Below are 23056 nucleotides of genomic sequence, written 5' to 3' on the forward strand. Positions count from 1 at the left end.
CCCCCCCCCCCCCCCCCCCCCCCCCCCCCCCCCCCCCCCCCCCCCCCCCCCCCCCCCCCCCCCCCCCCCCCCCCCCCCCCCCCCCCCCCCCCCCCCCCCCCCCCCCCCCCCGAGTTGCCCTGGGCGGAACAAAAGACAATGTAGCACATGCGTGAGCGCAGCAAAAGAAGAAGTACATGGAGAACCAGGGAGTCGAACCCTGCGCCTCTCGCACACTTGCTGAGAAGGTGCTAAGCGAGCGCTCTACCGATGAGCTAGATCCCCGTTGTATGGATCGGCCAGCCAAACGTGCAGTCACATTGTGCATAAGCTTTTGCAGCGGTTCATACGGGGTTTCTCACCTTCAGATCGCGTGAGAGACGGGGCCCGGGTGAGGGCTATGACCTCCAAGCCCTTGGCTGCACAAAAAAGGGGACTTCTGCTTGCTGCCACAAAACGAGAGTGCATACTCTTTGGCCGACGCGGAAGCCAGCAAAAAGAAACCGACCAGAGCAGGATTTGAACCTGCGCAGGCAAAGCCTAACAGATGAGCAAGAACACATGATTCTAGTCTGTCCCCTTAACCGCTCGGGCATCTGGCCTTAGATGAGCAAGCAGGCTCACCTGTGCGTACATAAAGCTGTGAAGCTTTTCCTCGCCCACACCCGTCGACTGCCTCTGCTACGACCTATTTGGGACAGCAGGAGAACGTGAATGCCGTAGTCTGATGCCGACAGCAAAAGGCTGAGCCCCTCTGACACGTGGGACAAAAGAGACGGGCCTGACCGGGGATTGAACCCGGGACCTCTCCCAAATTGCGAACGAACGCCCTAAGAGAGAATCATGCCTCTAGACCATCAGGCCGAGCGACGAGGCGCGGGGCCAGTCACATTGATAGATAAACCTTGTTGTTGCTGTGTGTCAGCCTCCCGAGTCCTGGCAGCTGCCGCAGCTGAAAGGTGTAATTGAGCATAACATCTCAGCAGTGACCAGTTGTGGGCACGTGCAATGCCGCTTGCAGCACATATAGGATCCCGATCTATGTGTCTAGGAAGCAAGTAGCGGCTACAGTGCCGGCTACACAGCGGTAGAATCTGTTTAGAAGGAATAGTCCAACATAGAACATGTGTCTGCAAGGGAACCTGGTAGCCACTCCCATACATAGAGTCTAGACCTTTGTTTCCTGCAGGTGCCAAACTTTGGCTGGGAAACAGAGGTTTGGGAGAAGCCACCTAGGCTTCTTGCAGACACATGTTTCTTGTGAATTTGGTTCTCACAGGCAAACGCTACTGTATCGATATTTTGTGCCAGTCCTGGTTATGTCAAGGTGTCACCTCCTGAGGCCACTTCCTTACCAGCAACACGCCTTTGTTAAACATAGCTTGGCAGATGCCCTGGATCCTTCAGTGCAAGCCTGCAACGCAACTTTGCAAGGGCCGTCCAGCGCTTCCCACTGCAGTTGCCAGTCCTGACAATGCTAAGGCACTGGTGCGGCAGCGCATTGAGCATGGCAAGCTTGACAGGTTGCTTTGTGAAGACAGCACTGGCAGCAGGGTTGCAGTTGACCAACATCCTGTGCAGCGGTCTGTGTGTCTGGCAGACCACAGGGTGCAGTCATTTGCGCCAAGCAGAAATGGGAGGGCGAGTGGATCAAGGGAGTGCAGGGAGGCAGAGTCCTCGGGAAGTGCAAGCGCTGCAGGGCCAAGGAAGGTGTGGGCAAGAGCCTGGAGAAGATAGGTGCTCACATGGCTTGCTTGGACCAAGCTGTTCTCCATCCACACTGATGCAGTCTTGGTTTCTCCACCTTCTGTCACAAGTGTACATGCACGGCTTTGCAGCCTCTGCAACGCTCACTTACTTGACAGCCCGGCCCTGGCCATCCTGAATGTGCAGCTGCCTGAACGCGCAGCTGCACCAAAGATGCAGGCTTACAGACAACAATGCAGGTGGATTGGATTTGCTCACAGAAGTCTCAAAGCTGACTCTGATGCAAATGCAGTGTCATCTTGAACTCTGAGGGCTCTGTTGTCAAGTGGTGCAATGGTGCATGGCCCCTTGAAAGGCTGCTTTCGCTTCCTGCACACAACCATCAGGTGCACATCAGGCATGCCAGCCTTGACATGCCAGCCTTTCCTGCACCATCTCTGCCTGGGTGCCTGAGACAAGAAGGCGGGATGGACAGCTGGGACAGAAACATCCTGCATGAGAACTTGATATATGTAGGTGTTGAGCTGCTTCCAGGCCTAGCAGATTGCAGCAGAGTAGTCAGTGGCATCGTGAGGGGCATCACGTCAGCAGGCTAGTACAGAGGCAAGTGACCTGTAGACCGGCCTTGAGCAAACACTGATCACACTGGGCAGCACCAATGTTGGACAAGATACTGAGCAGATAGCCCGCAATACAGATCTCACTAGTCACACACAAGCTGATTGTACTTGCACCTGCACCTTCTGCTCTGATCATCCAAATGTCCCGGCAGGCAAGCCATGTGCAATCTTCTCAAGGCCGTCAAGCTATTCTTGCAAGCATGATTTGCTGTCCTGCACAAGAAGCACAATACCCTACACCTATCCACCAGAACTTTGCATTCACACATACCGCAAGGTGTTGACATCTTCTATTCCGGCACAGAAAGACAAACAGGAAGGCACTCAGTTGAGTATGTGCTGCCGATCAACAGCCCAACAGCGGGACCGGCGCCTGCCTTTACCGTCTAGAGCAGGACCCGCAGCTGCTGGTGCTGGTCTTGCTGCCAAAGCCAGGTGAGAAGGTGCCGCACAAAAGGACCGGCACAAGCCTGCTGACAGGGGCTCTTGTCTTCTCCTCTTGCAGCATGGAAACACATCTCCTCATGCTTCACAAGCAGTGCATAGCATAGGGTGTGCATCTGCACAGGGGAGAAGTGCACTGCGTCAACCCCTACAGTAGAGTCTGCCTATAAGAAAGCCCAACCCCCTCTCCCAGTCACACAATATGTGAGCTTTAGCAAATTGTACAAGAAAGATTGGTTTAGTAGAAAGTGGTTAAGCCTTTCCCACAGACTCTTTTGTAGGCAAATTCTGGATTCTGGTGTACCCCGCATTTTGCTGCTTCCTTGCTTCCTTTCTCTCTCTTCTTGCCGACCATCATATCTCTGCTCAGGCTTGAAGTCAGCTGTACGGCTTGCAGTGTTTCATTCAATTTGCTTGCCGTCTATGCTGCAGAGCCCACAAAAAGGGCACTCTTGCGCATGTGTGGCTGTCCAGGGAAGCCGGCCAGATGATCACCGCTTGCGCCGTTTGACCAATGCTGTTGCTGTTCTTGCTGCAGACCAGTGCTGCCGGTTCTGGTCCTGCTGCTGCACTGGGAAAGAACTTCTTTGGACCCGCTGGTGCCAGCCAAACGGCAAGTCAGCACCACATTGCCCACCTCAGTCTACTGAACCAACAGCATTATGGTCCTTTTTCTAGTACTTTTTTCTTTGCTCCCATCCTTGCCATTTACTGCGCTTGTCAAGGCCAAATGCAGCAGAGCCCAATTTCGCAGGCTGGAGAGAGGCAGAGCAAAAGAAGTCACCGCAATCAGACCGGGTGCTGCAAGGTCAGGGAGTCAGCCTTTTATGTAATCAGACAATACTGTCTCACAAAGGGGGAGGGTTACTGATCTTGTGAGAAATGTGTCAGCAAAAGGCTCCTGGCAGACAATGACAAGCGCAGGAGACACAGAAGGTGACCTTGCTTTGTGTAGTCTGTTTTGGCTACTCCTTGGCAACACAGACAAACTGCTGAATTATATTGCTGATATGCGGGAGATGATGGACTGGAAGAATGGGAACACAACCAACCAGCTTATCTGCAACTAAGGCAAGCTGCAGAGCACAGGAGAGGCAGGAGCACCAGGAAGTGTGAGCCTACCAGAAGACGCAGAACAAGCAGGGGGACAATCAAAGAGATAGAGAGAGCAGAACAAGAGAGAGAGAGAGTCAGACCAGAAGCCACAGCCAAGCAGCTTTGCATTGTTGTGGCTTGGACGTCTGTGCACTGCAGTGTAGAGCAGCTTACGGTGTCACTGGCATCTGTTGACGCAATCACAGTCCCTGTGCACAGCTGATGGGGTGCTAACACTTAGCAGCATGGTCAGTTAAACACAGCATTCTTATTTGGGGACTGCAAAGGGACGGGAGGAGGACAGCAAGGAGCTGGGAGGAGTAAGACAGGTCAATTGTCACCTTTTCTGTTGCAACTGTGGTGTGATGCACCGGGTCTTGTTTTGCAAAGTTTCTGTACGCCTCGGCAGTGGCACATCACTGTGATGAGAAGCGCATGAGGCGGCAAAGAGCGCACTGCATGCCAGTTTGCCAGATTGAGTTGTGGAGCCTTGCCCTCACTGTGGATGCAAGCTCTCTGGGGATGGCAATGTAGTGGAGATCAGCAAAGTTGGAAGCAACAATGGTGGACACCACAGTGCAGTCAGGTGCATACTCCAACAACAGTCATAATCCAGACAGCGGATGTTCCGGTGTTGCTGCACCTCTGGCAGCGTAGCTTCAAGGTTGCCATCCGATTGTCAACTCTCATTGCCTGTGCTGATGGTGCAGGTGGTCTCTGCGCAGGCAGGCCGGCAGGGCACAATTCCCCCCAGAACACTTTTGCGGCTCTCAATTCTTAGTTGCAGGGTTGATATCTGCTGGCACAGCTCTCTGACTCCTTGTACCGCTTGGACCCTTTGAATCAGGTCTCCCTATCCTCTCGGTGTTCGAGCTGCTCCTTGGCGACAGAGACAATCGCTGAGTTAGATTGCGGAGATGCTGAGCTAGACAGAGAGACACAACGGACCTGCTCCTTGGCAACAGAGACAATCACTGAGGAGGACAGGAGAGAGGCGCAAGCGCCCGGTAAGCAAGCGCCCGCCGGGAGAGGGGGAACAAGCGAAGAGAGTCAAAACAAACAAGAGAAATGAACCAGCGACCTGAAAGCCACAGCCAAGTGGCTTTGTGATATGACGGCAAAGCCATTTGACCGTGGCTTGGGGGTGCGTGCGCTGAGAGCGACTTTAGGTGTCACCGGTGACCGGTGATGCAATAACACTTGTTGCCCTGTCATGAATTCCAAGTCTCTCAGCTTTCACCTGTGGGGCTGCCGGCCACGGCACATTCAAACACGGCGGTCCCAAGCTCAATGCTTGTGCAGTGCTGCTCATCCTTGTGAGCTACAAGGGCAGCACAGCCTGTTTGAGCCGGGCAGCGGCCGCACACGCCAATTGCAGGACACAAAAACCGTTGGGCACAAATCCCATTTGCAGAGACTGTGCCAAGAATAGTTGCTCCCTCAGCGGCCTGTCAGGCCCTAGTCCTCACCCCAGCAGACCTTTGCAACAACCTGCAGCCCGCGCTGCCAGAGGCACCCCTACACTGTCAAGGTCAGTGCAATCTCTGCTGTTGCGCGCCGCTGTCCATTGTTGCCATCTCCTGACTGCGTCTGCCATGTTGATTTGCACAGGCTTGTGCACATTTGTACTTTTGCACTGTCCACGCCCACCGATGGTGCTGCCAGCCATGCATGATTTGCCATCTTTGCCAGACCCGCTCAATCTCCTTTTGTACCTGTTCTTGTCTGATGTTGCAGCCACTTGCTGCCAGAAACGATGTAGCAGCAACATTGATGCCGCCTCCTGGCAGCAGGGCAAGCACAACAGATTTGCGATATGTGATAAGTTCATCAGCATTGCCAACTGCACATTGCACTCAGAGCTCCTTGGGTGCAGATCTTGTTGCTGCACCTCTGATAGCGCAGCATTGAGGTCCCCCTTTGTTTACTACCGTTCCCTGTGCTGATGGTTCAGTGGTCTTTGCGTGTTAAGGTCAGCAGGGCATGATGCCGTGTGGGAAAAATTCTGCAGCTCCCACCTCTTAATTGCTGGGTTGACTCCTGCTGGCACCGCTCTCTTGCTCCCTTCACCTCTTGCACCCTTCCAGACACAAATCCCCCTCTCCTCTCCTGGCCCTCTCTTGTTCAGGCAGACCTCCTGCACTCCCTCACTCTTTTGTGTTCTGTTCTCCCATTTGTTAGGTCACAAGCCCAACAAATTTGTGCTGCCTGCCACACGCACTTCTCCGCCTGGCCCTTGATTGAGATGGTGTATGTGGACATCAAGGGTGCGCTTGCGTCTGCCTCCATTGTGGTGCCCCCGCCCCATGCCGCTGCAGTACAACTCACACTTCCGCAGTGCAGATAAGTAGGACATGTATCCAGATGCGCGCCCTGGTTGGCGCCCCCGCCTATAGCGTGATGACCGGCATCTCCACGCGCGCCGCGGCTGACAGCAAGAGGGGGCACCCGTTGATTGAGGAGTGGGACCACCTGAACAATCTTGCTGTTGTGTTCATCATTGTCTCCTGCCCATCTGCCGTCACTCACAATATTGCCAACTACAACCACAACGCGCACACCTACTGTCAAAGCTGCAGGGGTTCATCCGGACAACCAACGCGGAGGGCGCTTTCTGCCTTCTCATGCGTTCCTGATTGATATTACCCCCAACAGTGTTCCCTGAGGCGTACAAGGCGCTTCTAGAGGAGTGCAAGTCTCACCCGCCAGTGTTCAGGGCGGCAAAGGTTTTTTTACAACACAATGTACTCATTGTACCCCCTCGTAGCTCTGCCGCTGTCCCTTGCCTTGCTCCCAAACAATCATTGCCACGCTCAACTCCTGTTGCTGCCACACACTTGCAATTTCTCTGAGCTCGCGCAGAGCGAGCTGTTCCGCACAAGCTTGTCCTTCTTGTCCTTTGCACTCCTTGTGGTTGCCGCCGCAGCCGCCTCTTCTTTGTCCTTGATGTTGTCCTTCGAGAGTCCCCGGCCCTTGCCCTGCTACATCTGCCAGGGCAACTGTTGGCGTTGCAAGTGCCTGCAGCGCCCTCAAGAGTTGGCATGCGCAAAGCACTGCTGCTGCTGTCAACGCTGCAACATCTCTCCCTTTTGCTGCCCCTGCCGCAAGCCTCGGTTTGCTCAGGTCCCTTGCCGACATCCTTGACAGCAACAACGGCGTCAAAGGTTGACTCAGCACAGGCCGGCTCACCTTGCCGGGCGCGCTGTCCCTCCTCACTCTTGATAGCGGCGGAACGCACTTGATGTTGCGGTAACATGCGCATTTTCTCCTCTCTCTGGGCGTGCAAGCCTACGCCTGTGATGGAAATTGCAGTGCATGGCGCACTGCAGGTCACAGGCGTCGGCTTGCTGCACCTTCAGCTCAAGAAAGAGACCCAAGTCAACCCCAAGCGCGCCCTCCTTGTGCCCGGCATCCCAGTGACCCTTGTCTTGGCGTCACAGTTTTCCAAGTATGGCACCAACGCAATCTTTAGGAGGCCGCGCGCCTTATCCGCAAGAACAGAATTATTGCCATCGGCTTGGCACTGCCTTGGGCTTCTACACGTGTGACAGCATACTCACTCTGCGTTGCCGGTGCGTATGCTCTGCTTCTCTTGTTGTTGCCAACCAAGCTGACGGCCTGGCATTGCCAATTTGCCCCCCGCTTGCCGCATTCTCTTGCTTTGCTCAGTCACTTGCAGGATGTTACAGATCTTGTCATGGCTAAGGGCGGATCAAGCTGTAGGGCCTTGTGCAATCCGTGTCAGATTGCTAGCTCCACCCGCCTGCTGCAGTTCCTGTTGACTACGCAGGAGACTGGCAAGCTTGTTGATCTGGACGTCCTCGCTATCAATCTCCGGTACGTTGTCATCTTTCTAACAAACATTGTAAAATGCTGTGAACACAAGCACTTGCCACAAAGTCCTCGGCTGATGTGCTTGCGGCCTTATAGCATTTCAAGGCGCGTGCGGAAACTCGGGGTCAAGCCCGTAAACGGCGTTGGAGCAACACCGGCAGGGAGAACCCGGACACCGCAATTGTGGCCTGAGCCGCGGCATCAGCATTGCCCACAGACTGCTGTTTTGCTACTTGCTGCAGACAAACAGCATTGCTGCCTGGGACAACCGCACTATTGTCAAAGAGATTGTCCTATGTATATCTTTCTGAGCACGCTGCCATTCTGAAGCACCTCTGGGCAGAGGCTTCTGCCAACTTGACTTATGTGAGGAAACGTTCCCCGCATTTGGCCCTTGCTGAGCGCGTCCCGCTCGCCGTGTCGCGCAAGCGACCCGTCAAAATTGACCACCTCCGGGTCTGGGCCTGTCGCGCAACACGGCAAGCCAAGCAAGATACTTGTGCTGTGCCGCTTGTCTTCAATGGCGACAACGGCAACACAGCCGCTTACTGCCTCTTTAAGCTGAGCAGCGTTTGCATCATTCCACCAAAGACGGATTTGTGTTCTTAATAAGGCCCATCACCCGCCGGACCCGCCCCAACCTCCGGCGGCAAGGCGCTAACCTTCACATTGTTGTGTTTTACGCGCAATCCTCCGCCTGCTTCTCTCGCTCCTGGCCCATCCACGCCGCAGCCATTAGCTCCGTTGCCGCCTGCAGCGGTGCGCTACCGTCACGTCAACGTGCGCAAACCGACGTACTTGCGCAAGCTTGCGCCGTCCCCGCTGCCGAGACCCGCTCCCGCCGCCGTCTCGCTGCCATCCTTGCCCAAATCGCTCGATTTCCTCTCTCTAACTTTTTCTTGCGGAGCGTCACCGCGCTGTTCGCCGTCGTCGGTGAGGTGTCCTCCGCATCCGACAAGGCTTTCTTGCTGCCCTAGTCCGAACCGCGCAGCCATGCTGAGACGGTGCGCAACGTTGATGCCGCATCTTAGCGCCAGGGCAGGCACAACAATTCCAGCTTGTTACGTGACAAGTACGGCATCTAACACGTAGTCGATTGCGCTTTGCTGCCGCCATACGCAAAACTCGTTGATTGCCGGAAGCAGGACCAGCACAGCAAGGGGAATGGACACATTGAGAGCTCTTCATGCGCATCCCCAATGTGTCGACAATCCCTTGCTGGCCGGCAAAATGCTCAAGCTGAAGTGCGCGCTCTGCAGCCTTGAGCGGGCCAGCCAAGTGTGAAATCACCGCATACACGCCTTGCTTGAGCAGCTCAACTATCAATGCACTAGGTCCAACGCCTGCAACAACGTCTGGATTGAATGGGGACAACACCACTTTTCTGCCCTTGGCGTTGACAACCTCCCTTTCATCTTGCCGTCTGCCGCCAAGAACAACCGGGTCAAAGGGGTGCCTCAAGGCTGACTACGGCATTGGTACCCTCTGCAAGGCAACACGTATCCTCACCATCCAGGTGCACCGCCGTGCAGACACTCAATCTTCCTTTCCCAGCGCGCGTACCTCAAAAACGTCCTAGCGCGCCTTGGCCAGTCCGGCTGTCGCACAGCACTCCTGCCCATGATCACTAACCAGCAGCTCTGCCAAACTGTAAAGGACTACCAGCTGCCACCCAACCTCTTCTGGCAGTACCTGCAGGCCGTTGCCTCCCTCATGTACGCCATGTTGGGCAGCCGGCTGAACCTTGCCATGCAATTGGCGTCCTTATCCGCTACTCTTCTTGCCCAGACCAGCACCAGAAGGCATTGTTGTCTGCGCCTGCCAGTACATGAAGCACACTTGACCACAGCGTCAAGTACGTCCCAGACAACTTGCCTTTTGCTGGCTCCAAGGTGTACAGCAACTCCAACTGGGGCATCAACCCATCGGCATTGCAATCAACAATCTCAAGGTTGCCCTCTGGTATTTCACTCCCGTTCCCTGTGCTGATGGTGCAGTGGTCTTTGTGCAGGAAGGCCGGCAGGGCATGTTTTCCCTGTGGAACAATTCCGCAGCTCTCACCTTTTGGTTGTGGTTTTGACTCTCGCTAGCTCTGCTGTCTTTTCTCTTTGATCATTCATAGCCCCAAAGGCTGAAATCCCCTATCCCTTCATTGTGCTCTCCTCTTTGGCAGGTCTCCTGTTCTCCCTCGCCCTTCTCTTCCCTCTGCTCCTGGGAGCAGCAAGAAATGCTGGCAAGATACTCTGTTCATTGATGTTGCAGTGATCTGCCACTTTATCAGCCTGCTATACAGATGAGGGGTGGTAAATGCCACAACAGAAGAGGAAAGCATGAGGCAAGTGTTGCTCCTGCAGGTCGCAAGCTGTTGAGTTCAAGAGTATGTGGCAGAGTATGGCAGCAACTGGAGCAACATTGTTGAGGCCTGCTGATTAGTGCCTGTTGTCATCTGCGTGTGCCAAGGTGAAGAGGACTCGCTGAGGCCTGCTTGAGAGGACAGTGAGGCCTTGGTAATGTGCTGAAGGCTATACAGGCGCTCCTGCTTGAGATGACAGTGAGGCTCAAAGAAAGCCAGCACTGCCTCAAGGCACGCGGGTAAGTTTACATATTTGAAATCCAATGCAAATCTGTTCAACTTGTCTTTGCCTTGACAAGTACCTGCTCAACCTCCTGAGGCTTGTTGACACTCCTCCTTGTTTGGTCTGAAGCGTGCGTAGGCTGAGCATTTTGAGAGCCTTGAGGTGAGCGGGACTGCTGAGAGCCTTGGTGAGATGTTGGCCTTGTTCATGGACAACAACGTGAAAACGAGGAGAATCTTACAGTTGTTGATCGCTTCATGCAGCAACACTGCCTTGATGTTGACGTGCTTGAGACGTCTCAAGACGCCCTTCCTTACGGCGGCAAGGGCAGTGGCTGAGTTGCAGTGGAAGGGGATTGGTGAATGGATGTAGATGCTGGTCACTCACTTGACAACAGCGGGCGAGAGTGAGGTGAGGAGCTTGTAGCCCTTCTTGCTGTCAAGCTTGCCGCAGATGAGGGACGTACCCGGGATTGCCTTGGAATGGCCCTTGCGCCGCTTATCAACTGTGGCAGGCGCAAATGCTTCTTTGCCAAAGTGCGGAAGCGTGGCAATGTCAAAATTGCTGCTGAAAGGCAACAACTGATGGCCTTCTCAAACGGCATGAGGCCCTCGAGGCATTTGAGCAGCGTATGGTTGAGGAGCCAGGCGGCTTGTTGGACGCCTTTGCCCCAGAACGCAGAACTGAATCCCCCGTCAACAAGGAGGTTTGTGAGCTTGATGTTGAGTGTCTAGTTGAGACCAACGCTTGGCCCGGCTGTTCTGCTGGGGCAGTGGGGCATGTGCAGAAGTAACGTCTTGTGCGCAATACCATTGTCAAGCAGCCACGTTTGAACGTCCCCTGTGCCGTTGTCGGTGCAGAGGGCCTTGAACTTGGCGCCTGTCAGGCGCTTGAGGTAGAGTTTGCCCTTCTTGAGTGCGTCAAGCACCTAAACCTAAGTTGCTCAGCTGATTGCAATGCTGGTACTGAGCAACATCCAAATGGCTTGCTAATCTTGGCCATGGGCACATGGCAACTGGGATGGGGGTGTGCAGACAATACTTGGTCCACAACAAGCTTTGCCATTGTCCTCCCTCTGGTGCTGCTTCCCCTTGGTTGTCCAATTGCCTCACCTACCCATAATAGATGAACGCTTCTCCTCTCATGCAATGCTGAGACAGACACCATCCCCACTCCGGTCTGGGCATACTCAAAATTTTGTTCTGTTCTGCGGCTCATCTCTCTGCAGACAGTTCAGGATCAGACACTTACTGATGCAGCCAGCATCTTGCCCTGCCTGTCTTGCCATGCATCTTGTCAAGATGTTGCAGCTGGGCCTAGGCGCAAGGTCGCTAGCGCGTGAGGAGGACAAGGAGATATTGAGGAGAGGCGTGCAAGCACCCCAGGACAGAGGTGGCGCGGGCGCTTGCCAGCACTGAAAGCCTCTTTCGGCGCACTTCAGCTTGCATTGCAACTTTCAGTGCTTTCTCCTCACAACCATGCTTGAGATCCTGCTTGACAGACTAAAAGAGGCTTTGAGATTGGGTCCAGGAGCCAAGAAGAGCTTCATTCGAGGTCAAAGTGCATCGAGAAGGCAAATTTGGGCGGGCCTTTGCCAACTTGGGTGATTGATGGGTCAAGCGGGTCTGGTTGGCCGGTGGTCAGTGACATTAGATATCCTGACAGCCTGCTTCATTGCTGACATCATTGCTGAGCTTCTTTACTGCCAATTTCTGGCCTGCACGGTGCTGCTTTTCATTGACTTGCCTTCAGATCAAGGTCAGGTGTCATTGCAATATCTGCCACTGATGGGATCTGAACTTGCACTTGCTGTAAGCTGATTGGCGCCAACCTCAGGTTGCACTCTGCTGTTCGTGTCCTCCGCTGACCTCTCCCTCTCTCTGGTTCTGAGGGTTTTTGTTGACTGGTGTCTACTTCAACCATGTGGTTCACAACACCTGCTGTCATCCAGGGTACCCAAGCAAAGCAGCCTGCTTTGGCAGTTGTGAGACAGAGCCTGAATCTGCACCATTGTTCACACCTAGCAGAGAGAGGGACTGCTAACCCAAGCAGGACAGGCCGACAGAGCAGCTTGGTGCCAGTTAGAACAATGTATCAAACACATTGCTTGCTCACTTCATAGGCAACTCAGCACCCTTTGGGGTGCATTCCAGCACTTAACCAGTTCAGCCACCTGCCTCACTTGACAGTGCATGCAAGCAAAGTCAGCAACGTTGTCAAGACCCAACATCTGTCTTGTGTGCCGGAAGAAGGACTGGCAGCTGACTCAGTTATGAGACAGTTGGGTCAGCTCAAGAAAATGCAGAGCTGAGGGTGCTGCACATCCACTCCTGCTGGGGTAGACACCTCCGGCAGAGCCGTGTGTTTGTCCTTCCTCTAGTCTGTCTGGGCAATGGACTGGAAGGGATGAGCCGCGCCCCCAAAAGGACACTGATACAAGCAGGCGCAAGAGCTGGTGAGTGGACAGCTGCTCAAAGACACAGCAATTCATGATGATGCGAGCAGGTGAGAAGCTGCTACTGGAGGGTGAGGATCTCAGCAGCTCATTGTTATGAGCCGCCAAGTCCATTCTCCTCACAAGCTCTCACCAAGAACATCTCTACACCAACAAAAATCCACATGCACTGCATTCTCTTGCACACAAGCACATCAGGTCACACTGTCAGTAATGACTGCGCCACCCTCGACTACTCAACTTGCATTTCTTGCTGCGTACACAGGGAGCTGTCCACTGTTATTAGAGGATTGACAAGGATGCTGCTCTTAGCTCAAGATCAAGCCAGAGCAATTGGCCGGCAGCGTGAAAAGCTTAAGCAAGAGGAGCTTGCAAGATCCAAATGGCCCAGTTGGTGGACGGGGCATCTGCCTGTTTGCCTTGCATCTGAAGGAACTGTGTCTTGAGATTTTGGAAGCACCAAAGCTCCGGCTTAAGCAACTGTAGACACACTTAGACCGTGGTTACGAGGCAGGAGAGTGCAAATGTGGCAAAAACGGCACGGACTAAGCTAGCTCAGCTCAGCTTGTTCCAGACGTCTTGTGCTTACACAAGCTCTACATATGCGTGATAGGCTATTTGAGCCTGTACTAGCTGGAGAACAAGCGTTGTGCATGTAGAGGCAAGAACATGGCCTTGACTTGAAGCGGCCTGATTGTGGCGAGCAACCGTGCAGTACACAGAGTATGTCACAGGAGAGAGACCTATCAAAAGTTCTGCTATATGAAAGTCCGACCCCCTTCCCGGTCACGTAATTGTGTGAGCTATAGCAGATTGTACCAGATAGAGTGGTCTGCTATATACGGAAGTGTCTGAGCCTGTCCCGCAGCCTTTGTCATAGGCACATTCTGCTGCAGCAGCAATCGAGGCATACGGGAGTAGATCCAGCAGCAGGACAAAAGCGTCTGAGTGCGCACTCGCAAAAAGAAACCGACCAGAGCAGGATTTGAACCTGCGCAGGCAAAGCCTAACAGATGAGCAAGAACACATGATTCTAGTCTGTCCCCTTAACCGCTCGGGCATCTGGCCATGAAGGAGCAGAGTGGCTAGTGTGCAAATATGAACGCAAAATCAAGCGCGCACTTTTATCCCGCTCTTTTTGGCTTCAACCAGCCACGCGGCTTTCCAATCGTTAGGTCGATACTCACCACCCGCATTTGAGAAGATGCACCGGCGTCCCGACTTTGCCTTCCGACGATGCCGCGCAAGATGCCGTGCTAGTCCTTGGCTCGATCGCCCGCCTTCGTCGCCGGTACTGCACTGGCCGTTCTTGCGGTTCGTCTCTCCTAGCGAATCACACAAGTCAACGCCAACAGCGAAAGGACAGAAGTCTCGGGCATTACAACGAACTGCAGGAGGGCGGGAACGATTCGGAAAAAGGGGTCGCACAGACGGAACGAGAGACGAGCGGGAAAGTAACAGCGTACGCAAAGGTAGAAACGAGCACGAGAAGCAGGCCAGGGTGGTGGCGGAGGAACGCCGTGGAAGGACGGAACGGACGGGGACGATTGAGGAGAGGCTGGAAGTAGGGAACGGGAGGACGAGAGGGGCGAGATAGAGCAGTAGTGTCGACAAGCCTCATTGTTCACAGGCGCACACCGGCTCATGCACTCCCCTGGCCCTGACCGCCCTCACCCGAGCCCTCCTCGATGAGCTCCATGGCGGTGCGCGCAAGCTCGACAATCTCGCGCTCGCCGCCGTCCGTGCCCGCGTCGTCGTCGTCGGCGCCAGACGAGACTGATGCGTCCGAAGGCGGCAGCGGTGCGGAAGACAGGCGCGAGACGAGAGGGAGGAGATGCTTAGACGAACGGATGTGCTGCTCGAGCGTCGCGTCTGGAAAGCGGCCGGAATGTCAGCCCAGGGAGTCCCACAACTGGGCGAGAGCAAGCGAAGATCACCTTGCGACTCCAAGAGCTGCACGAGGGTCCAGATGGCAATGTGCTGGAAAGTGGTGTCGTCGCTTTCGAGGAACCGGACGAGGTAGCCGTGAAGGCCGCCTTCAGGCTCTGTCCACACCGCCGAGAAGGCCGAGTAGTCGTCCGTCTTTGACGAGAGGTTGCCGATCGCCGCCGCCGAGTTGCCCTGCACCTCCACGCTAGGCGAGTTAGTAAGGGGGATGAGGACCTCGAGGATGCCGAGGTCGAGGAGCTCCGTCTTGATGTCCTCTGTAGACACGCAGCAGGCAGCGTCAGCGCTTAGACCGGGAGACATAGACGGGCACAGCACGCACCGCTGAGACCCAACACCGCCGCGCATGCCGTCATCTCGCTCTGCACCGTCACCGGGACCTGGAGAACCAGGTCGCGAATGCGCTCCGCCGCACCGGCATCCACGATCGCCCGCTTGTTATTCTCGCTCGACGCAGCGAGGTTGCGGAGGGTAGAGATGGCGTGGCATTGGATCTCCTCGTTCTCGTCGTACGCGAGGAGGTCGATGAGCGGCGCGAGGAAGCCCGACTCGATGATGGGCGATTCGTTTGCGGGGTGGATCGAGACATTGCGCACGCAAGCGGCGGCAGAGAGGACGAGCGGGAGGAAAGAGGAGCGGAGGAGGCGGAGGAGGGCGGGGAGACCACCGTGCTTGACGATCTCAACCTGGTACTTCTCTGCACGCGCAGGCGTAACGTCAGTCCCCGCTTCCCACGTCACTTGCTGCGCGATACATACCATCGGAAGCAAGGTTTCGCAGCGCCAGCGCCGCCTGGCACTGCACCTTGAGGCTGGGCGAATCCATGAGCCCGATGAGGTTGGCGACAAGCCTCGGCTCGTTCTGCTGCAGCTTGCGGCGGTTCTCGCCGTCAACGGCAATGTTGCTGAGCGCCGTCGTGCAGTAGTACTGCACATCGGTGTCGGGACTCGCGAGCAGGTTGACGAGGACAGGGATGGCGCCCGCCGCAACAAGCTGCTGCCGGTTCTCGTCCGAATGCGTCATGTTGAGCAGCGCGCCCGTCGCGTTCCGCTGCACGCGCATGTCCTTCGACTTTGCGAGGCGCGTAAGGGGGTTGAGTGCGCCTGAGCGGGCGATGCGCGACTTGTTCTCGTCTACGAGATGAATCTGTCTTAGCTCACATCTCCGCACCCGGGCGAGTGGAGGTCAGGCGCACCGTGCGTGGCGAGGTTGGTAATGCAGCCAACAGCGTTGCACTGCACCTCCACATTCGGCGAGAGCATTTGGCGGATCAAGGGCTCGAGGCCGCCGAGCTTGACGATGGTGAGCTTGTTCTCGGCTGTTGCGAACAATCGGGAGGCATCGAAAGGAAGGCGAGGGGGACACAGGCAGGAGAGGTCAGCAAAACCCACGACAGGCCTGGACTTTCATTCAAGCAAGCCCAGCAGCGACTAGAAGGGTACGCCTCATGCGACTGCCACGCAAGTACAAGCCACGGGTAGACATGCAGCGCACCGTTGACAGCGAGGTTGCCGAGAGCTGCGCTCGCGGCACGCTGGACCTCGACATCGTGCGAGTTGAGGAGGAAGAGGATGGGCTCGAGGGTTTCTCGCGACACCTCGCGCACGTCCTTCTCGGTGATCTCGGCGAAGGCGAGAGCGGCCGAGCGCTGGAGGTCGACATTGTCGCTGTACGAGAGGGTCGAGAGGGCGCGGAGGGGATCGCCGGTGAAGAAGTTGGTCTCGGCGCGGTCTGGACCGTACGAAGCGGGAACGAGAAGGGCGGGGCGGATCGCAGGGTTGGGTGCGAGCAGCACGTGCAGTGACATGCGGGGAGATTTGCAAAGGCGAGGGTGGGGAAGAGTCGGAAAGTGGGAGCGTAGAAGCGCGAGAGACAGTGATGGTCAGCTGGAAAGCACGTCTATGGCGAGTCCGCATGACTGACTCTCGAGGTACTGAAGAAGGTCTGCGACAGCCTCGCGCTCGTTGTCGAGGAGGAGAGGCTCGTAAGGCGCCGACGACTTTGCGCCTGTGCACCTCAGAGGTCGAGAGGGGATCGCGATCGCGTCGAGGAGTCACGCAGAGGGACCGAGTGGCGCGCAGAATGTCGGTACAGGCGAGGGGGCCGAGTGCACGCGGTGAGCACGATGAGGAAGGAGCGGGGAGGATGGCATCAGTGCGGGTCCCGGCGCGGGTCCAGACGGTGGACAGGGAGGTGACTGACCCCTGCAGCAGCTCGAGCAGACGCCCATCGCGCGCGGGTGCGAGGGAGCGGGGCGGGCCGGGCGAGAGGTGACGGACGGACGAGGGGAAAAGGCCGGAGCGGGGCGAGGGTGCGGGCGGTCGAGGCGCGGGCAGGGCGGTGCGTGGCGTGCGCGCGCTGCTGTGCTGTGCGGGGCTGTACACGCTCGAGCGTCGCGGCGAGGCGGACGGGGGCCAGAGGCGAGCGCGGCGCTCCTCCGCCGCTGCCGTCGCTCGTCGCGGCGTGCATCCGCTCGCGTCGACGCGGCTCGCTCCCGTCTCCGCGCGCAGCCAGTCGAGCCGAGACAGGGCCAGACAGGGCAATGGCCCCACTCACGGCGCTGTACAAGCAGGCGCAGCCGCCCTCGGGCGCCCGCCTCGCCGTCGCCGCCCAACTCGTCCCCGCCGCAGACGACCCCGCAGGCTGCCTCGTGGCGCACCTGGTCACCGCCAACAACAACGTGCTCCACGTCTACGCCGTCACGCAGCCAGCCCCGCCCGCGCGTGCCGCAGGAGCCCAGGTCCGCCTCGTCCTTCCGCACTCGCTCACCGCCCCACCTCCTGCGCACTCGTTCTGACTTCTGCTCGACAGCCCCGTCTCGAGCACGTCCTGACCCGTCGGCTGCATGGCACTGTCGCCAACCTCTCGCGTGTGCGCACCCTCGCAACCAAGCACGATGGCTGCGACCGCATCCTCATCGGCTTCCTCGACGCAAAGGTGATCGTCTTGCGCCTCCTTTCGCATGCGACGCACCTCTGACTTCCTGTGGAAACCCCTCCGCAGCTGAGCTTGATGGAGTGGTCGCCTTCGGCGCACGACCTTGTCCCCGTCTCGCTCCACACCTTCGAAAAGCTGCCCCAGGTCGTGCGTAGCATGCCGCTGGCGCGTCTGCGCGACAAGGGCTGACGCTTGTACTGTGACGCAGGCCGAGGATCGCCAGCCGCTCATGGCCGTTGACCCCGCGTCCCGTCTCGCCGCCCTTCTCCTCCCCACCAACTCTGGCGGTGATGGCACGCTTGCGCTCTTGCCGTTCTTCGCGGAGGAGCTTGACCTGGAGGGACTCGGCATGGACCGTGAGGGGTGGGAGGACGCCCAGGGCAAGGGCGGATCGTGCGTTTCCCCTTCTTCAAAGCGAACGCATCGCTGAACCCCTCGTGACACCGGCAGCATTCCCTACGCACCATCGCACCTTCTCCCTCTCTCATCCCTCACCGCCGCGACCGCTTCGGCGACGGCGGCCGCAACCACCGCGGCTCGCTCTTCAACCCTTCCTTCCGCGACTTCGTCGACTGCATCGAACGCCTTCCTCCCCGGTGCACCTCCTCCTATCCGCAACGTAGTTTCAATTGCGTTCCTCCCGGGCTTCACCGAGCCGACTCTCGCGCTCCTGTACGCGCCGGACTGGACATGGTCGGGCCGCCTCGAGCACCTCGCCCACAACTACCTGGTCTCGCTCGTAACGCTCACGACCGACCTCAGCTCGAGCGCTGTTGGCACGTCGGCTTCCGCGCCCGCCACTCGCGCAGTCGTCATCGCCACCTCGCCGCCGCTCCCCTACTCGAGCCTCTTCCTCACGCCATGCCCCGCCCAGCTAGGCGGTGTCCTCGTCACGACTGCCAACGGCATCCTGCACGTCGACCAGTCGGGCCGCATCGTCGCGTGCCCGACGAATGCATGGCTCGCGCGCGACTACCCACCCGGCCGCACGCGCCCGACCGGACTCGACGGCAATGCCGCCGCGACGCTGCGCGAGGCGCTCGAGGACGCGCGCGTGCAGTTCGTCACGCACCCGGCCGACGACGACGCCGCCGCCGAAGCGGAAGGGACCGATCCGCCGCAGGCCCTCGTGTGGTGCCGCAGTGGCGCAGTCTTGAGCGCTTCGTTCGAGCTCACGGGCCGCACCATCTCGGCGATCCGTCTCGACCGCATCGCGGACGGAGCGAGCATCACAGGAGGAGGGGCGAGCACGATGGTGCGCATCTCGGGCGGCGCTGCGCAGGGCGGAGGGCTCGTCTTTGTCGGCAGCGAGACGGGCGCGAGCGCGTTGTGCCGGTGGTCGTTCGAGGGTGCGGACGCCGGCAAAGCGCTCGAGGCGGAGGTCGATGCGGACAAGGCGGACGACAAGCCGACTGCGGGCGAGCCGGAGCCGCTCCAGCCGGCGTCGAAGGCGAACGACGACGTCGAGATGGACTTTGACGAAGACGGTCAGTCTGAAGACGGACTCGCTGCTTTCCAATACTGAACACATCCTTGCGGCTACCAGACATTTATGGCGACTCGACACCGGCGGCGGCTGCACCGTCGATCCCTTCCGCCGCAGCGCTCGCCTCACTCGCCACGGCCCTCACCTCGCAAGGCGGTAATGCGAGCAATCGCAGGGTCGTCATGCAGGTTTGCGACACGCAGCCAGGATACGGGGCGATTCGCAGCATGGTGACGGGCTTGATCGACGACGAGGTGGGTTCGCAATCCCGCGCTGACCGACGCGTGATGGCCGTGCTCAAGCTCACGTCGTTTATGTACACAGTCGCCTGCCGAGCTCGTCGCAGCCACGGGTGCGGGCAAGACTGCCGGTCTCACCATCTTCCACGTACGTCGCTGCACCTGACTCGGGCTCTGCTGCTCATCTCCCTCACCTTGCGGACATCCGACAGCGCACGCTCTTTCCAACTTCTCGCCGCTCGCTGCACCTTCCCGCTTCGGCTGCACCGCCCGATCCGGCTTTGGACGAGACCGAGGGTCAGACCGCCTTCACCGCGACCACCGGATTGTGGAGATTGCAGCTCGCGCCGACACCGGCGGGGCAAGCTGCAGAGGTCTGGGTCGCGAGCGACAGGGAGCGGACTGCCGTGAGCTTCCGGACAGCTTGGAATCCGCCCTGATCCGTTCTAACCTCCCCTGTTTGCAGTTTTACCGTCCCTTCCCCGGCGCGACGGCTGCAACGCTGGACGTGCTGCAGCTCGTCCATTTGGAGGAAGAAGGAGGACCTGCCCTCGCTGCGTCGACCATGAATGCAGGCCAGCATCTCGTGACAGTACACCGCGATGCTATCCGGGTTTTCGACACCGGTGTGTTCGCGAGCGATCGCGCTGTTTGCATTGCGGCGTGTCTGACCTTGCTGGCTGCAGACCTCAACGATGTGCAACAGCTCGCGCTTCCGCACCCGCTACACCCCGTCGCACACCACGCGCATGTCTCGACATCGTCCACAGGAAACTACCTCGTCCTGCATGCGCCCGTCTCGTCTGCCGGGGCACGAGCGCGTACCGCGCCACTCGTCTACGTTTGGGACCCGCAGCAAGGTCAGCTCGTCCTGCATCAGGCATTGCAGGGCGAGGCGGAGGAGGCACGCCGCAACGGTGCCCACGCAGCAGTCTTTGCCGACCATCTCGCCATTGTACCGGTCGTGCGACCTGCTGTTGCGCTCTCAGCCAATGAGAAGAAGGAGGCAGAGGCCAGCGCGATGGACGACGACGACGAGGTGGACCTCTACGGCGGCGGAGTCGGCGACGCGGCCAAGAAGGAGGCGCAACCCGGAGGCGGCGTGCACACCGCGGCTATAGTACAGCCACAAGAGCTGGGTGGGAGTGCGCAGGATTCCTGGGTCTGGGCAGCGGAGGTCGATGCCAAGGGTGATCTGCGGGTATGTGCCGAGCTCGCGAGACCCTCGATGTCATTCCCTGCTGACGACCTGAGGGCCATACGCAGCTCCGACTTCTTCCCTCAGGAGACGAAATCTTTGCCTGCTCGGCGGTCACGCTCTTCCCCGAAGTGCTCGAGGATGGCAGCCTGGACCGCTCAATTGCCGAAGATATCGACGAGGACGATGTCAAGGTTGACCGCGTGACCGTTGCCTATGTCGGCCCTCGCGACGCGCCGCATGTGCATCTCATGGTACGCCCTTCCGCTTCTCTTTCAAGTGGCGCATGCGCTCCAGCATCTGCTTGCCCGTACAGATCCTCCTCACGAACGGCTTGCTCGCCATCTACGAGGCTGTCGCGTCGATGTCCGCGGTCTCGCCCGTCTCGCCAAACAGCTCTTCCCGACCACCTCGCCTTGCCGCCCGCTTCGTCAAGACGCATGTGCGCTACCTCCCGTCTGCACCCGCGCGACGGAAAGGCACGCAAGCCGCAGTGCCCGATCTTCCTCCGCCTCGACGCGACTTCTGCCCCTTCTCGCACGTCGGCGGAATGAGCGGCGTGCTGATCACCGGCGAAGAAGCCGTCTGGGTGCTCAAGGGTCCGCACGGCTCCACACAATGCATCGAGAGCAGTGATCGCGGTGTTTACGGAGTCACCGAGCTCGGCGGCGGTCAACAACACGACGAGCGCGGCGGAGCGGAGGAAGGAAACGAATTCGCAATGCAGACGCGCGCGGTGCGTGTCTCGCATCCTCGAGTCCACCAGCGCCGGCTGACATACGAGTCCGCAGGGCTTGGCGATCGCACGCGTCTCGCCTTCACTCGTCTTTGACTCGCCTCTGGCCTTCACCCATGTCCCGAAAGACCGAGTCTACGGTCATCTCGCCTTCGACATCGAATCGGGCCTCTACGTGGGTGCGACGCTGAATGACACGCGTTTCGTCGCTTTCGACGATGAGGGGCAGCCAATGTGGAAGGAGCAAGGTGCGTGGTCGACAATGGTCAGGCTCCTCGACGCGAAAGTGACAATCCCTCGCACAGACCCCGACTTGATCGAGCCCAGCAACTACCGCTCAACACTTGAACTTGTTGCGCCCGGTAACTGGGCCGCGATCCACGGGTAAGATCATTCTGCACTGCCCGAGTCTCCCAGCTTACAAAGCTCATTGACCCGCAGTTACGAGTTCCGGCAGAATGAGTTCGTCACCTCGCTAAAATCGGTTAGCTTGGCGTCGAAGAGCGCAGCGAGCGGCCAGCGCGACTTCGTCGCTGCGGGTACAGCGGTGTATCGCGCGGAAGATCTGGCGACGAAAGGCGGCGTGCGTCTATCCGCGCTCTGCATGCCGAGTATGTAGCTAATGCTCAAGTCGCCAGATCTACGTTTTCGAGGTTGTCCCCATCCAGCCGCATCCTTCAGCACCGGAATACTCGCATGAACTTCGCCTCCTCTTCTTCGAGGACGCGAAGGCAGCTGTAAACAACGTCTGCGACCTCAACGGCTATCTCTTCATGTCGATGGGGCAGAAGCTCTACGCTCGCGCGTTCGAGCAGGACGAATTCCTCCTCGCAATTGGGTTTCTCGACGTCGGCGTCCACGTTACAAGCTTGACGGCCCTCAAGAACTTCCTTCTCATCGGTGATGAGCAGCAGAGTCTCTCCTTGGTCGCGTTCCAGGTGCGCGTCCCGCAACTTGCTCCCCGTGCCATAGGCGCTCACGCTCATTGCGATGCGCTGCTGCAGGAGGACCCGTACAAGCTTGTACTGCTCGGCCGGGACTACCGCCCGTCGCGCGTAGATGGCGCCAACTTTATCGTGAACGAGGGCAAGGTCGCCTTCATCTCCAACGATGATGGCGGCGTCTTGCGGCTTTTCGAGTACGATCCCACGAGTGCGCTACCTTTCACGTCTCTTTCCATTTGCGGCTGGCAGTACTTTCCTGACGCACGTGCACAGATATCGCCTCGTTCGCCGGACAACGCCTCTTATGCCGCACCGAGTTCCACGCGGGGACCGAATCTATCGCGAGCATTCTCTTTGCGAAGCATGTCGCGAACGAGGACGCTAAGCAGAACGGCATCCTTTACGGCAGGTCTGCCCTTTGCTCCACGTTACTGCCTGTGCTAACCATGGGCCGCAAAATCCACAGGCGGTCTCGACGGTTCGCTAGCCTCGCTCGTCCCCGTTCGCGACGCCGTCTTCCGCCGTCTCCAAGCTCTCCAGACGATCATGATACGCCACGTTCTTCACTTCGGCGGACTGAATCCGCGCGGGTATCGGTGCGTATTTGCCTTGCCGGCATCACGGCGTACTCTCTGATCTCTTGTGCACCTGACAGCATCGTCAAGAACGACTCGGTCTCACGCGCCATAGTGAAGGGAATCCTCGACGGCGACCTTCTCGTCGCGTTCGAGATGCTTCCTCTCGACGCACAGACTGACTTGGCCAAGGCGGTCAACACGGACGTAGACACACTGCTTGCGAATCTGCGCACTCTGCGCGGATTTGAGTAGCCCTTCAATGCGGTGCGGCAACGTCGAAC

The 23056-nt window shown here is 58.1% G+C and overlaps 2 protein-coding genes across 2 annotated transcripts; one reads left to right on the top strand and one right to left on the bottom strand.

Annotated features, from left to right (window-relative positions):
• Positions 1–14352: 14352 nt before the first annotated feature.
• Positions 14353–16887, bottom strand: VAC8 (protein anchor VAC8; the record flags this gene model as incomplete). The annotated part of the gene is made up of 8 exons (XM_076652189.1): positions 14353–14582; positions 14648–14914; positions 14980–15354; positions 15416–15790; positions 15853–15975; positions 16152–16388; positions 16581–16664; positions 16860–16887. 8 exons carry the CDS (start codon positions 16885–16887, stop codon positions 14353–14355), a joined length of 1719 nt encoding a protein of 572 aa, XP_076502231.1.
• Positions 16888–17199: 312 nt separating this feature from the next.
• Positions 17200–23027, top strand: CFT1 (cleavage/polyadenylation factor CFT1; the record flags this gene model as incomplete). Its single annotated transcript, XM_076652190.1, has 20 exons — positions 17200–17397; positions 17469–17594; positions 17661–17741; positions 17803–17987; positions 18045–19081; positions 19141–19334; positions 19405–19467; positions 19532–19726; positions 19786–19945; positions 20006–20520; positions 20586–20771; positions 20834–21253; positions 21309–21501; positions 21559–21637; positions 21695–21836; positions 21892–22191; positions 22258–22405; positions 22471–22602; positions 22664–22793; positions 22853–23027. The coding sequence occupies 20 exons, from the start codon at positions 17200–17202 to the stop codon at positions 23025–23027; spliced, it is 4659 nt and encodes a 1552-aa protein (XP_076502232.1).
• Positions 23028–23056: the final 29 nt, after the last annotated feature.

The sequence above is a fragment of the Rhodotorula paludigena genome (genome assembly GCF_050403205.1).
Source record: "Rhodotorula paludigena JCM10292 DNA, Rt_paludigena_JCM10292v1_ctg68, whole genome shotgun sequence".
Lineage (NCBI taxonomy): Eukaryota > Fungi > Basidiomycota > Microbotryomycetes > Sporidiobolales > Sporidiobolaceae > Rhodotorula > Rhodotorula paludigena.